Genomic DNA, 12,883 nt, shown 5'->3' on the forward strand with positions numbered 1-12,883 from the left:
ACAAAGCCAAAACCAAAGCAGGCGGCGCTTTTGGAGTAATTTTGAGCACACCGAACAAAGCCGCGAACGCGAGGGGTTTTATGTTGCGCGCGACGCGGGTGCGCTTCCATTCATGAAATTGATAGCTCAATGATGCGATGCGATGCGAGTGAACGATGATGAGTGGGAACGGCCGCGCGCGCGCATGGGAAAGCGAGGAAGGAAGGAGGAAGCATTCTAATTTGGTTGCGTCGTCGTGATAGCGCGCAGCGGAGCACTCTGGCCCGGATGCCCCCCCGCACCAAAGAGTATGCTGCGCAGTGCGGAGCTTCGAGTTCGGGGGTGTGAGAAACTGATGAATGGATTAGTTTTCGCGCGGATTTTTCTCCGTTCTTTGTTCCGCATGCACGAGGTATGCACGGGTCGGCTTCTTTTGGGGTTGCGAAGCGTGCAGATTTGCGCAGGTTGATTGGGTGCGATGGATCGCGGCGATTCGGATTGCTGCCGCAATACATGCGGGCGATCGTGGTATCGCGTGAGTGCGTTTTGGTTGATGGAGTTTTGAGATATTTGCACAAAAGTTCACGCGATCTATCGTTTCCGAAAGGTAAAATCGCTGTTTTTGCTCCCTATTCACTTCATCAGGAGTTCCTCTAAGAATTCCTTCAGGAGTTACTCCGGGAACTCCTTCAGGATTTTCTCCAGATATTCTATTAGGAGTTCCTCCAGGATTTTTTTCGGGAGCTCATCCAGGAATATCTTAAAGAGCTTCTTCAAGAATTCCTTCAGGAGTGCCTCCAAGAATTTCTTCAAGAGTTGACCGCTGTGACCACACTAGCAAGGGATGCTCAATCTAATAACAACGTTTGTATATAACGTACCTTGTACAAACAAGGTATATAGACATTCTTCATGGCACCACAACAACTATGAGAGCGCCAATGATACGATGACATTTTGTAGAGTAGATGTCATATCATTTAGTCATTTTCGTATCGGAGAAGTTGCCATTGAAAAGTTTCCTACTTTTTTGGTAAACAGGCTGCAGGAAGTTGTTTAGCTGACGCTGTATCCCTTAGGAGGATACCTGTTATGTCAGAAAAAAATGGTGAGATCGTTGCAGGGTACGTAAAAATCCAAGGTTCAAAGAGAAAATCATGTGGTCCATCCCTGAATGCCAAGGACCAAGAAATGATCTTCCTTCCTAGTACATATGTTTCTTCCTCCGATATTCCTATATTTTGCTTCCTATCAACCGAGATGTCTCAACTGGATGGTGTTATTGTGGCGTTAAATTTGGAATCGACAATCATGCCTTTAAAATGCCACACAATAGATCTAGTCGCTTTAATGCTTGTAATGCATTTTCGATGTGCTGCAAGTATGATAAATGAAAAGAAAATCGGTAAAAGTAGTCGGCTTTATATTCTTCCAGTTTTTTTTTCAATGGATGGCTGTGTACGTGTAAGGATTCTTGGGAAACTATTTAAGCTAAACACCTAAATTAATTTCTCAAGATTTATTGAAATAATGCCCAAAGTTATATCTGGTAAAACTATTGGATGAATTTTAACGAGCCTCAAACCCAGGCGATTTCTATACTCTAAGAGAAATTTTCGGAAGTACTCAAAAAACAACTTGAAGAATCTTGTACTGTCAGATCAGAACACCCTCTTCGAATGAGTGTAATCAGTTTTGTACTTTTTCATTCCGCCCTGTTATGCTTATCCTTTGACAGATACGCGTATTTCGACTACCACTTGTAATCTTCTGCCGTGAATAAGCATAACAGGGTGGCATTAAAAGGTACAAAACTGATGGCACTCATTCGAAGACCTTGAAGAATTTCAATCAGAATTTCTGGAGTTCCTGGATGGAGGTCTTGGAAGAACTCCCGTCGGTTACCCTTGAGAATTTTCTAGAACTTCTGGAAAAATCCTGAGCAACTGCAAGCAACCATTCCCTAGGAAACTTCTGGAAAGAGTCTCGAAGAATCCCCGTGCGCGCTTGCGGTACAATCCCAGAAGAAAGTTTTGAAAACATTCCCTAAAAAATTTCCCCTGTGAACTTGTAGAGGAATTTCCAATGGAATTCCCAGGGCAACTTGTGGAAGAATTCCCAAAAGAGTTTCCAGGAGAGATTACGGAGAAACCGCTGAAAGAGAAGTTTTGCGAAACTTTCGGAACAATTCACGAAGGAACTTTTAAATTTGTGTAAGAGTTTCCAGAAAAACTCCTGGAAGCATATCCAAAGGAACTATGTATTCGAAGAATTCTTGAATGAGTTTCCTACAGAATTTCTGGAAAAAAATCTGAGAACGAATTTCCAATCGAAATCTGGGAGAAACTCGTGTGAATCTGGATTATAAACTCCCCGGAGGAACTTGTGGAGGAATTCGGAGGATCGTCTTAAAGAATTTCCAATAGATCAGCTAGAATTCTTGGAGGAGCTTCTGGATTCCCCATTTGGAGGACTTTCTAGAGTACCCGGTACTTTTGAAAGAATTTCCAATAGATCTTCTGCTAGAACTCTTGGAGGAACTTCTAGATTCCCCCATTTGGAGCAATATCTAGAGTTCCCGGTAAATGTTACGGAAAAATTCCCAGTGGAACTACTAGAGGAAATCTCGGTGAAATTCCTATTGGAAATCCTATGAAAGCCACAAGAGGAATACCCAGTGGAGTTCCTAGAAGCATTCGCGGTGAACTTCAAGAAAATCCTGAACTGAACCCTTCTAGAAGCTCCCAGCGGACCTCCTGGAGTGTTAGTTGTAGCTCCTGAAGGCATTCCTGGTGGAATTCCTGAAAAAAAACACGATTTCAGTTCTAGATTAGTTTCCAACGAAAATCCTGGAATTTCCGACGAAGAATGGGATAAAAAGAAAAGAATTCACTATGGAACTCAAAATGGAATTCTCGGCGAAATTTCCTGAGTAATTTCATTGGGGAGTTCTTGGCGGAACTACTGCAATAATTCCCGATGATTCTTGTGAAAGAATTCCCATCTGAAGGAATTCCTACTGAGACTTCTGGAGAAATTCCCGGGGGATCTTCTAGAGGAATCTTAGAGTAGCTTCCGGTATAACTTCTATTTCAGGAATTTCAGGAAAAGGACATGGACACCGTATTCAGCCAGTGGCTACACACACTGAACGAAACTTAACACTAGACAACGGACACCAGTGGATACGGAGAAGACCCTATTCTCGTGAAAAGTTTCATCGCCCGGAGCGGGAATCGAACCCTCAGAAGCTTGGTGGCCCTAACCGAACGACTACGAGGCTCCACCAATTTTGGGTAGTCTGTAGGAATATTTCCACAGAATTTGCATGACAACTTTGCAGATGAACTCCTGGAATAGTTTCCGGACAAACTTCGAATTTCCGGTGGGCCACTGGAAAAACTTCCAGAGGGACTGCTGGAGAAGTTTTCAGAGTAACTTCGAAAGTCGCGAAAACAAATCTTGGAGTATTTACCGTCGCAACTCCTGGAAGAATTCCTAGCGAAACTCCTAGAGCAATTCTTAGAAAAACTTCCTAGTAGAGGTCTTGGAGGAACTGTCGTCTCATTTCCAGATAATTTTGGCAGCATTTCTTGAAGAAATTCCTCGAGAATATCCAGAGGAATTTCGAAGAGAATGCCCACAGGAGCTTCCAGAAGTCTGGAATGGGCTGGAAGAGAAACTTTGTGATAGTTCGCAGAGAAACTTATGGATGAATTAAAAAAACTATTCGAAGAATCATCGGATGTGGTTTTGAAAGAATTCCTAAAGTATTCTCTAGAAGTTCCTTTTGAGATCTCTCCTTTTGGCAGTAGTTCCTGCGAAGATTCATCCAGGAGGATTCTGGGATGCTTCTAGGAGTTTTCTCCTAGAGAACTCTCGGGAATTCCGGCAAGAGTTCTCTTAAAGTACTTAAAGTACACTCCAGGAGTTCCTTCAAAATTTCTTTTAGGAGGATTTAGGGATGCCTTCTACATATCCATCAGTGATTCAACTAAAAGATCCTTCACCAATTCTCATAGGAAGTCCTTCGATGCTTAGCCTAGGAGTTCCTTCAGGGACTCATTCTGAAGTTCCTTCAAGAATTCCTACAGAAGATCCTTTAGGAAATAGTCCAGAAGTTCCTTCAGGATATCCTCTAGAATTCCAATCCAGGATTTCTCCTGGTTTTTCGTCAGGGATCGCTTAATGAGATCCTTCAGAGATCACTCCAGTAGTTCCATCACGAGTTCTAACAGGAATTCCTGTTGCGGCACCACCTGGAATTACTTGAATAATCGCTCCTGAAATTCCTTCGGAGATCCCTTTTTTGGAATTCCTTCGGGATGCCTCATGAAACATTTTAAGAGATTCCTTCAGGAATTCTTTTAGGAATTTCTGTAAGAGATATTCCTACAAAAACTTCTCCAGCGATAAATCCAGGAGAAGATTCCTGCAGTATAGTAATTCTTTTAGCGTTTGCTCCAGAAGTTCATTCAGGGATCTTCAGAAGTTCATTCAAGGGTCTCCCTAGTAGTTTCAGGAGGATTCAGGGATGCCCCCTTATCAGGGATTCTTTCATAAGTTTTCTCACTCATTACAACAGGAGTTCACTCAGGTATTTTTCCAGAAGTCCCTTCAGAGATTCTTTTAGGATGATTGAGAGATATATCCGAGAAATCCATCAGAAATTCCTCCAGAAGTTCCTTCAGGAGGTCTTTAGAAATTAGTCAGGGATTTTTTCTGAAGTTCTTTTAGGAATTCCTGCAGGAGTTCCTACAGAAATAAGTCCAGAAGTTCCAGAGATTCTTCTAGGACTTTCAAGAATTCACGCAGGTGTTTTTTCAGAGATTCCCCCTGAAATCCCTAATGGATTCTTAAGAAACCTTTCCAGGAATTCCTTCAAGGATCTCTCCTGGATTCTTACAGGAGGATCCAAGGAGCATTAAAGGATTCATACAGAAAGGATTATCGGATGAGTTTTCGGAAGACTTCCTGGAGATATGTCTGAAAGATCCTAGAGGAACTTCCCGGAGAATTCTGAGAGGAATTTCTGGAACCATTCCCGTGGAAACTTCCAGTCGAAATCTAGGACGAACTCCTGGAAACAAATCGCAATTGAACTTTTGGGAGAATGTTTGGAGAAACTCGCGAATGGATTCCCGAAGAAACTTCCGTAAGAATTTCCGATAGATCTTCTGCTAGAATTCTTGTAAAAGCTTCTAGATTATGGAAACATTGCCGAAGAAACTTCTGCAAGAATACCCAGGAAATTTCCGAAGCAATTCCCGAGAGAACTTTTGGATAAAATTCCTGCGGTATTTCCGAAGGAAGTTAACCGAAGGCTTGTCTTACTTGAGACGTTAAGTCAAGGAGAAAATTACTCAATAATAATAAGATGAAGAACCATAGGAATTTCCGATCGGAATCTCAGAAGTTCCCGGTGGAATTCATGGAGAGATTTCCAGTGGAACTTTTAGAGTAATTCTAGGTGAAACTTCGTAATTCTCGGCGATATTCCTATGGGAACTCTTAGAAATGCCACAAGAGCAATTCCTGATGGAGTTCCTAGAAGAATTCGCGGTGAACTCCAATAGAATTCTCTACAGCAATTCCGGAGCTTCTGTAATGTACGTTGTAACTCCTGGAGGCATTCCCGGTAGAATCCCTGAAAAAAAATGCCGATTTGACCTTCAGAAAAGTTTTCTGGAACTCCTGGAATTCTCGGCGAAGAAATCCCATGGGAACTCGTGGAAGTTCTTGCCATGGAGCTCAAAGAGAAAGTTCCGGCGCAACTTCCTGAGAAATTTTATAGGGAAATTATTGGCAGAACTACTGCCAAGAATTTTCGATGATTCTTCTTGAAGACATTGGCGGAGCCAGCTTTTTCTTTTTTCTCACTCACTCTCCTAAGCATGCACGAGAAAGAAAAATATAGAAGAGGGGGCAGCTTGCCTCCTCGTTCAACCCGCTCTTTCTCGTATATGTTTAGGAGAGTGAGTAAGAAAAAAAAAAAGCTGGTTCCGTCAATGTGAAGAATTAACAATTAATAATAAAAATCTTGGAGTTCCCATCGAAATGTCTAGAAGAATTCTCGGCGGAACTCTTGGAGAACTTTCATTCGTCTATTGAAATGTCTGGGCAATCGTTTCTTAAACTCTTCGTAACATCAAAAGAACCAATGCTCAAACATCTTGTTTGACTCGAACGAATTTTCATTAGTGTCACATATGTTTAAGCTTTAGTTCATTTCATGTCAAATATTAGACCCTACATACTTGAGGCATAAGGCCTTTCTAATTCGAGATGCCCGTCTATCAATTCGATACGCAGGTTAGTCATATGTCGAAGGTTTCTATCTAGTAGGTAACCATTGTTTCCAAAGCCAATTTTCAAGTTTAGCCAATCGTGCAAGATGGCTTTACAATAATGCAACACTGAGCTCATGCACTCAACTCATTTGCAACATTACCCCTTTCGCGCAGCGTACAGAGCGTACACAGAGTGATCGCATAACCTAAAACACGTATACCACAGACAAACAGACGTAACACTTCGAACATTTTTCGATTCAAATCATAGTCACGGAAACATATTCGCCCAATGCTAAAAGGACTAAGTTTGGCCGACCACCAACTAGGTGGCGGTAGTGATCAAACGTCAAACTCTAACAAAAACTATGCGAGCGCCACGATTGGGCTGTTGGCCAACTATCAAATTTTGAAAAAGACCGTTAAATCGGTGTACGATGAGAATTATCAGAGTGTTACGTCTGTTTGTCTGTGCGTATACCCTTTGCACCGGAGCTACTTAACCTCACTTACTCACGCTCGATCATTCATCGCTCACACGCGAATCCCGACACCGAAGACGATGAAGGCGATGGATGACGGAGGACAGGAGGAGCGTTTTTGTTATCTCTCTGGTTGCAGTGTTGTCCGTCCGAGACCAGACCTCTGCGTTTGTTGAATGAATGAACCATGAAACCGAGCGCGCGGTGCGGCGGCCTGAAAGAAAAGCTATCATTACACACCGCGGTACCTACTCTTCGCGCAGTGCTGATAAATGAATGACCGAGGAAAAAACGACCTAAGAAGTAACGAGAGAGAGAGAAAAAAAAACAAAACAAGCAGAGAGAAGAAGTGGAGTAATCAACGAAAATTACCAACAAATCGCATTAAAAATTCCTAAGCTGTAGCCTGACCACCGACTGTGAGCCATGTGCGGAGCATCTCTAGCCTAGCCTAAGCTCCCACCTAAGCTCTCGTAAAACGAACGGGTGCTATTTGGACTGCATTTTAATTAATGTGAAATGGAATCACGTCCTCGCTCGCAACTCGCCTGCAACTCGTTTGTCGCTTGGCTATTTATTATTTCGATGACTTTTCTTTCTCTAGTGCCTAGTGTGTCAACCGCGACGAGAAGTTGCTCCCAGGCCTCACAAGCGAGAAAGTTGCTGCGCTGCGATGCGATCGCAGTTGGCCGAGCGCTCCGCTTCGCAATCAAAATCGATCCGGAATGTTTGTTGCACCCTTGGAATTCGAAGCCTCAAAATCCTCGGCATTCATGCAACAAATTAGCCGTTTCGTGCCAATTTCTTCTCAATTTGACAGATTAAATCCGACATTCCCGCGGTGATGCGTTTTCGTTTCGTTTGCTTGTTTCGATCGCATCGCATCAGCCCTGTGGTTTTTGTTTCTCAGGGCTGTATCAACGCGCGATGGCAGCGCATAGCAACCCTACGTCACACGTGCTCGCGTTGCGCACCAACACTACGGCGCGTTTAGCAGTGCGCGCGGAAGCACGTGTAGCGCGCAGTGTCCTGCGCTACACTCGAGACTCGATCGCAGTCGGCGGCGATCCTTGGTGTGGTAGGCCCAGCCATCGTCGTCTGCTGAAAAGTTTTTCGTCCAAGCGACCGATCACAGTCGCACTGCTTTTTGGCGTGGCATGCTTTGGGATCCATTGACGGCAGTTGGACAGAGCAAGAGAGAGAGCGATCGTTGATCGTCGTCATCTGAGAGAGAAAGAGCGAGAGAGCGCCAGAGAACGGAGACTTCCTCTATAAACAGATATGAAACCGTGGGAAAGTGTACAGGCGCAGAGCGCATACATATTCGACGTCGTCGCATTCGTCTGCCGTGTATACGGTTCGGCGAACCTCCAAACCGTATAGGCCTCTTCATATATGAAATGATCGAAGAAGGCGGCGGGTGGAAGAACCGCGCGCGCGGAGGGACGTGATCGCATGGCAGAGGGATTGCAAAAACCACAAGACGTCGTCGTCGGCCAGGTCTTGCGACTCTCTCGTGTCTCGATCGCCTTTTTGTGTATGGACGCGAGCGTGTTTACACACAAAACCGAAAGAAAGGGGCACCAAAGAGGAATTGGTGAAAACGGGCCCTTCGGGCTATGAAAACCAGTTCGCGGTCGGTCCGAATGATGGGCTCTGCTGCAGTTATTGAGGCGGATTGGATCCGATCTTCGCGATCTCTCGGTATGATTATGTTGCATTAGTCACCCTCGCCGTTGTCCTGGCAATTGCAAGAGTAGGTGACCTGCACCGCCTGCTGAGGTCAATGCGAACAATGTCCAATTCAATCCGGCGATCGCTACCGAACATTAACTTCTTGCACCTTTCGTCGTTCGATTTCTTGTACCTACATTGTCTCAGCCCCTTCTTACTATCTTGAGTGATTCGTCCTTTCCGAATTGTATTCCGTTATAACCGGATTGCTCGTCATTGATAACAACAGGTGCTTGTCTCTCGTAGCGTTTTAAGCACCCTCATAAAAACTGTCCCATTAATTCACCGCTTTTCTTTTTTGTCTCTTCTTTAACACAGGCTTCCAAGGTAAAAACTGTGAGGAGAACATCGACGACTGTCCGGGCAATATGTGTCAAAACGGTGGCACCTGCGTGGACGGGGTCAATGCCTATCACTGCAAGTGTCCGCCGAGCTTTACCGGCGATTATTGCGACACGGACGTGGACGAGTGCGTTCAGCAGCCGACGATCTGCAAGAATGGGGCCACCTGTACCAACACCCACGGCGGGTACAACTGTATCTGCGTGAACGGGTGGAACGGGCCCGACTGTAGCAACAACATTGACGATTGTGTGGACGCGGCCTGTTTCAACGGGGCTACCTGTATCGACGGGGTCGGTAGCTTCTACTGTCGGTGTACGCCGGGCAAGACGGGACTGCTGTGCCATCTGGACGACGCGTGCACCTCGAATCCGTGCCACGCGGATGCAATCTGTGATACCAGCCCGATCAACGGGTCGTTTACGTGTTCCTGCGCGATGGGCTACAAGGGCATCGACTGTTCCGAGGATATTGACGAGTGTGATCAAGGTAGGCGGATGTTTTGTATGTATAGATCTTACAGGATTATTTGAGATGTAACGATCTCTTAGATCATGATAATTGAAGACTGTTCACAACCAATTTGAGGATCCACTCGTACTAATCTCATTTCTCCCGTAACTCCCCGGTCCCCACAGGTTCCCCGTGCGAGCACAACGGCATCTGCGTCAACACGCCCGGTTCCTTCGCCTGCAACTGTACCCAGGGCTTTACCGGACCGCGCTGCGAAACCAACGTGAACGAGTGCGAGTCGCATCCGTGCCAGAATGAGGGCAGCTGCCTCGACGACCCGGGAACGTTTCGCTGCGTTTGCATGCCAGGTAAGTGGCGCCTTGTTGTTGCTTTTACATACCTATTTAGATGGCAAGCTCGGCAAGTATGGGACAGCTTGTGCGCAGTTCATAGGAACTGTTCCACGGTCCAATGCCTGTTCCCCGTGCGGCCAGAAAGTAGAGAAAGAGAAAAGGTCAAGCCGGTAAATCATTTGCTTACGGTTGCTGTTATGGTTTTACGAGCTTCGGTGTTTGGGGACTGACTGCGAGTGCCAGGGCAAGCAAGCGCAAGCATAACTAGGTATGAGTCCATCAGCTCAGCATCAGTGCTGCAGAGAAAGGCGAGATAGATTACCTTCGATTGTCGATGGGACGCACTCTCTCTTCTCTTTGGCTCTGCTGGCTGTGGTTTGGAGATAATCAAGTGTTCGGTGATTTATTAAGCGGGTGATCGTAAAGTAACGATCTTTAGTATCTTGGTCGAACAAGAAGGTCTTGCGGCAATGTAACCATTATGGTAATGGTCCACCGCACATGTGAGGGATAAAACGAAAATTCAATTTGGATCTACTGAACACTGGACAGCAATGACCTACTAGACCATCGCTCATAAGCGTTAGCTAACCATGTAGCTACCCGAATAAAACTTTATTTATTTCACACCTGGCCAAGTCCTTGCTAGGAAATAATCGGAAAGAACTCATAAATTTCCATTTCCTTTAACAATAGTGCCTAAACTTATGTCCATTTCTGCGTTCAAAATGCGCACATTTTCTTCACTATTGGACCTCAACTACATAAAATTACCAAAAAAATACAGACATTTTGATAAAACTAAGGAAAGAAAAACGCCAAAATTAACGTTCGTACGCGGACACTGGTAAATTGTCAGTTTCTTCTGAGACTCGGACATGGCCTACTACGATTCTGGTTAATTCTCAGTTTCTTCTGAGATTCCAAACATATCCAAACTGGGATTCCTCTAGGAATTCTCTGGAGGAATCTAGAGCCTCCAGGAATTCCTTGCCGCATTCCTCCAGAGATTCATTCCGGGAGTTCTTCAGGATATAGCTTGTGATCTCTGCTGCACAGGTTCTTCGCGGAGTTCAAACTGGGATTCTTTCAGGTTTTTTTAATGTTCTGAGATTACCCAGAAGAGCTCCTTCTGTGATTTCTCTAGGAGCTCTTTCCAGAGTTTATTCAAGTATTTATTCCTAGATTTCTCCAGGAGTTCCTTCCGGAATTCTTCCGGGAATTGCTTCCAGGCTGAGATTCATCCAGGAGATCAGTATAGGACTCCTCCAGTAACTCCTTCCGAGATTCCTTCCCCTGGCAGTTCATCCTGTAATTATCTCAGATGTTCCTAATGGAAATCCTCCAGGAGTTTATTGCAGGATTTCCGCAGGAGTTTAATGGAATTGTTTACGAACTCCCTACGATATTCCCACATGACTTCGTTGAAGAAACTTTCCATCCAGGCTCCAACTATAAGAACAACAATAAGGAACACTTACAGCAATTTTGTAAGGAATTCATCATAGGTATCCTCCAATAGTTCCTTCTAAGATTACATTTCTACCGGTATTCTCTCTGGGAATGCCAGAGAAAAATACTTCTGAAGAAATCTCAAATACACTCCGAAGAGAATTTCTGAAGGAATCCAGTAAGGAGTCCCTGCAGGAATCCTGGAGAGAACTCTTGGAAAAATCGCGAAGGGTACTTCTAAAATAGAGCGTCTACTACCTAGAAAAACCTGTAAAATCGGGAATCCTCAGGGAATTTTATTTAACAGGGAAAACTCTGGAGGAAATATCGTGAATACTCAGGGAAATTTTGCACCGATGAAAAAACAATAAAATTTTGGGTCGTATGAATAAAAATAAGCGAATTTTATTACTTGTACACACTTAAAACAGATTCTCGAGCTCGGCAGAATAAAATGCTGATTTCCATCGGCAACTTAAAAATTTGCCGATATTTCAGCAAACAAAATGCGTTTGCTGAGTTTTACCACAATCAATTGCCGAAATTTCAGCAAATCGTTTTAAGGCTCAATTGAGAATGGCAAATGTTCCAGAACTAAAAAAGCACTTTTTCTCAAAATGATTCACAAATCAAAGAAAATAAGAATGTCCGATTGCTTATTTAGTCAATTATGACAATCGGACACGCGGATTTTGTTCGCTTTTTCGTCATTCTGGAGAAAAGTGCTTTTTCAGTTTTGGATAATATGCGATTCTCATTTGAGCCTTAAAGTTCTGAAATTTGACAGCATTATTTGCTGGGCACATCTGCAAACACAAATTAAGCCGAAGTCAGCATAAAAGATTGCCGAGATGTCAGCATTTGTATTATGTATTGCCGAAATTTGCAAAACACAGCTGTCACTTTAGTATTCGCTATTCCTTGGTAGTGGAAAAACAGTTCTTTTTACTTTTTCGTTTAACTGGCCGTAAAAGTTAATAATTCAACCGCAAAATAACGTGAATGTGTAAGAATGTGTGGCTAAAGTTGTAAGTAAACTGTGTTAATAAATTTCCTCATTCATTTTAGAAATTCCAGTGGAGATTTGTGTCCATAGCGGCTCGTCCAAATTCCTTCAGTATGAGCCTGAGTCCACTTTGCAGTGTGTTGAAAAAAAGAACACTCAAACTCAGTTTCATCTCAACCGGCGTCAAATTCCATAACGTGTACTAATTTGGTCATATTCAAGCCAATAAATCAACTGAAAATGGTTATACAGTGCGTTTTATGTGGGTCCGAAGTTTCAGCTCATCTTTTTTACTTTTTTTCAATCTTGTGACAACTATAAACAAAAGAAAATGCCGAGATTCAGCAAACTCATTTGTGCTGTGAGTGGTTTTACTGAGCATTCAGCAATTTGATTTACTGATATGCTCGGCAAAAGTATGGAGAGCTGTCATATTTGTGATTGCCGAGATCTCAGTAAAGTGATTTTTTGCTGAGCTGGTTGCCGAGCACTCGGCGGTGCCAATCTCGGCAATCGGTTTGCCGAGATTCGGCGAAAAAATCTTAGTGTGTAGATCTACTCAAAAATAGAGTCCACAGAGTTTATTTCCTCGTTTACTACATCATAAGTCTGAATAAAAAAGTTTTCTACTATGTAGTGATAGTGTTTCAGCTACAACGAGTTTTCCAGAAATTCTGTCAAGGTTTCTTACTGGAATTTCTTTGGAAATACACCTTGAAATTCCTCCCAGAGTTTTTCACACGGTTTCTTCAGTATTTTTTCATTCCATTTGTCTTGGTGTTCCTTTTTAAA

At 43.7% G+C, this 12,883-nt stretch overlaps 1 protein-coding gene across 1 annotated transcript in view; it reads left to right on the forward strand.

Moving 5' to 3' along the window:
• The window catches only part of LOC109402629 (neurogenic locus Notch protein), a 98,685-nt gene extending 86,603 nt beyond the window's left edge, over positions 1–12,082 (forward strand). Inside the window, exons 5-6 of the mRNA XM_062844429.1 lie at positions 8,804–9,316; positions 9,466–12,082. Of these exons, the coding sequence (XP_062700413.1) occupies positions 8,804–9,316; positions 9,466–9,863 (911 nt within the window). The 3' untranslated portion in view covers positions 9,864–12,082. The remainder of the gene's footprint in view (positions 1–8,803; positions 9,317–9,465) is intronic.
• Positions 12,083–12,883: the final 801 nt, after the last annotated feature.

This window comes from Aedes albopictus, chromosome 1 (genome assembly GCF_035046485.1).
Source record: "Aedes albopictus strain Foshan chromosome 1, AalbF5, whole genome shotgun sequence".
NCBI lineage: Eukaryota > Metazoa > Arthropoda > Insecta > Diptera > Culicidae > Aedes > Aedes albopictus.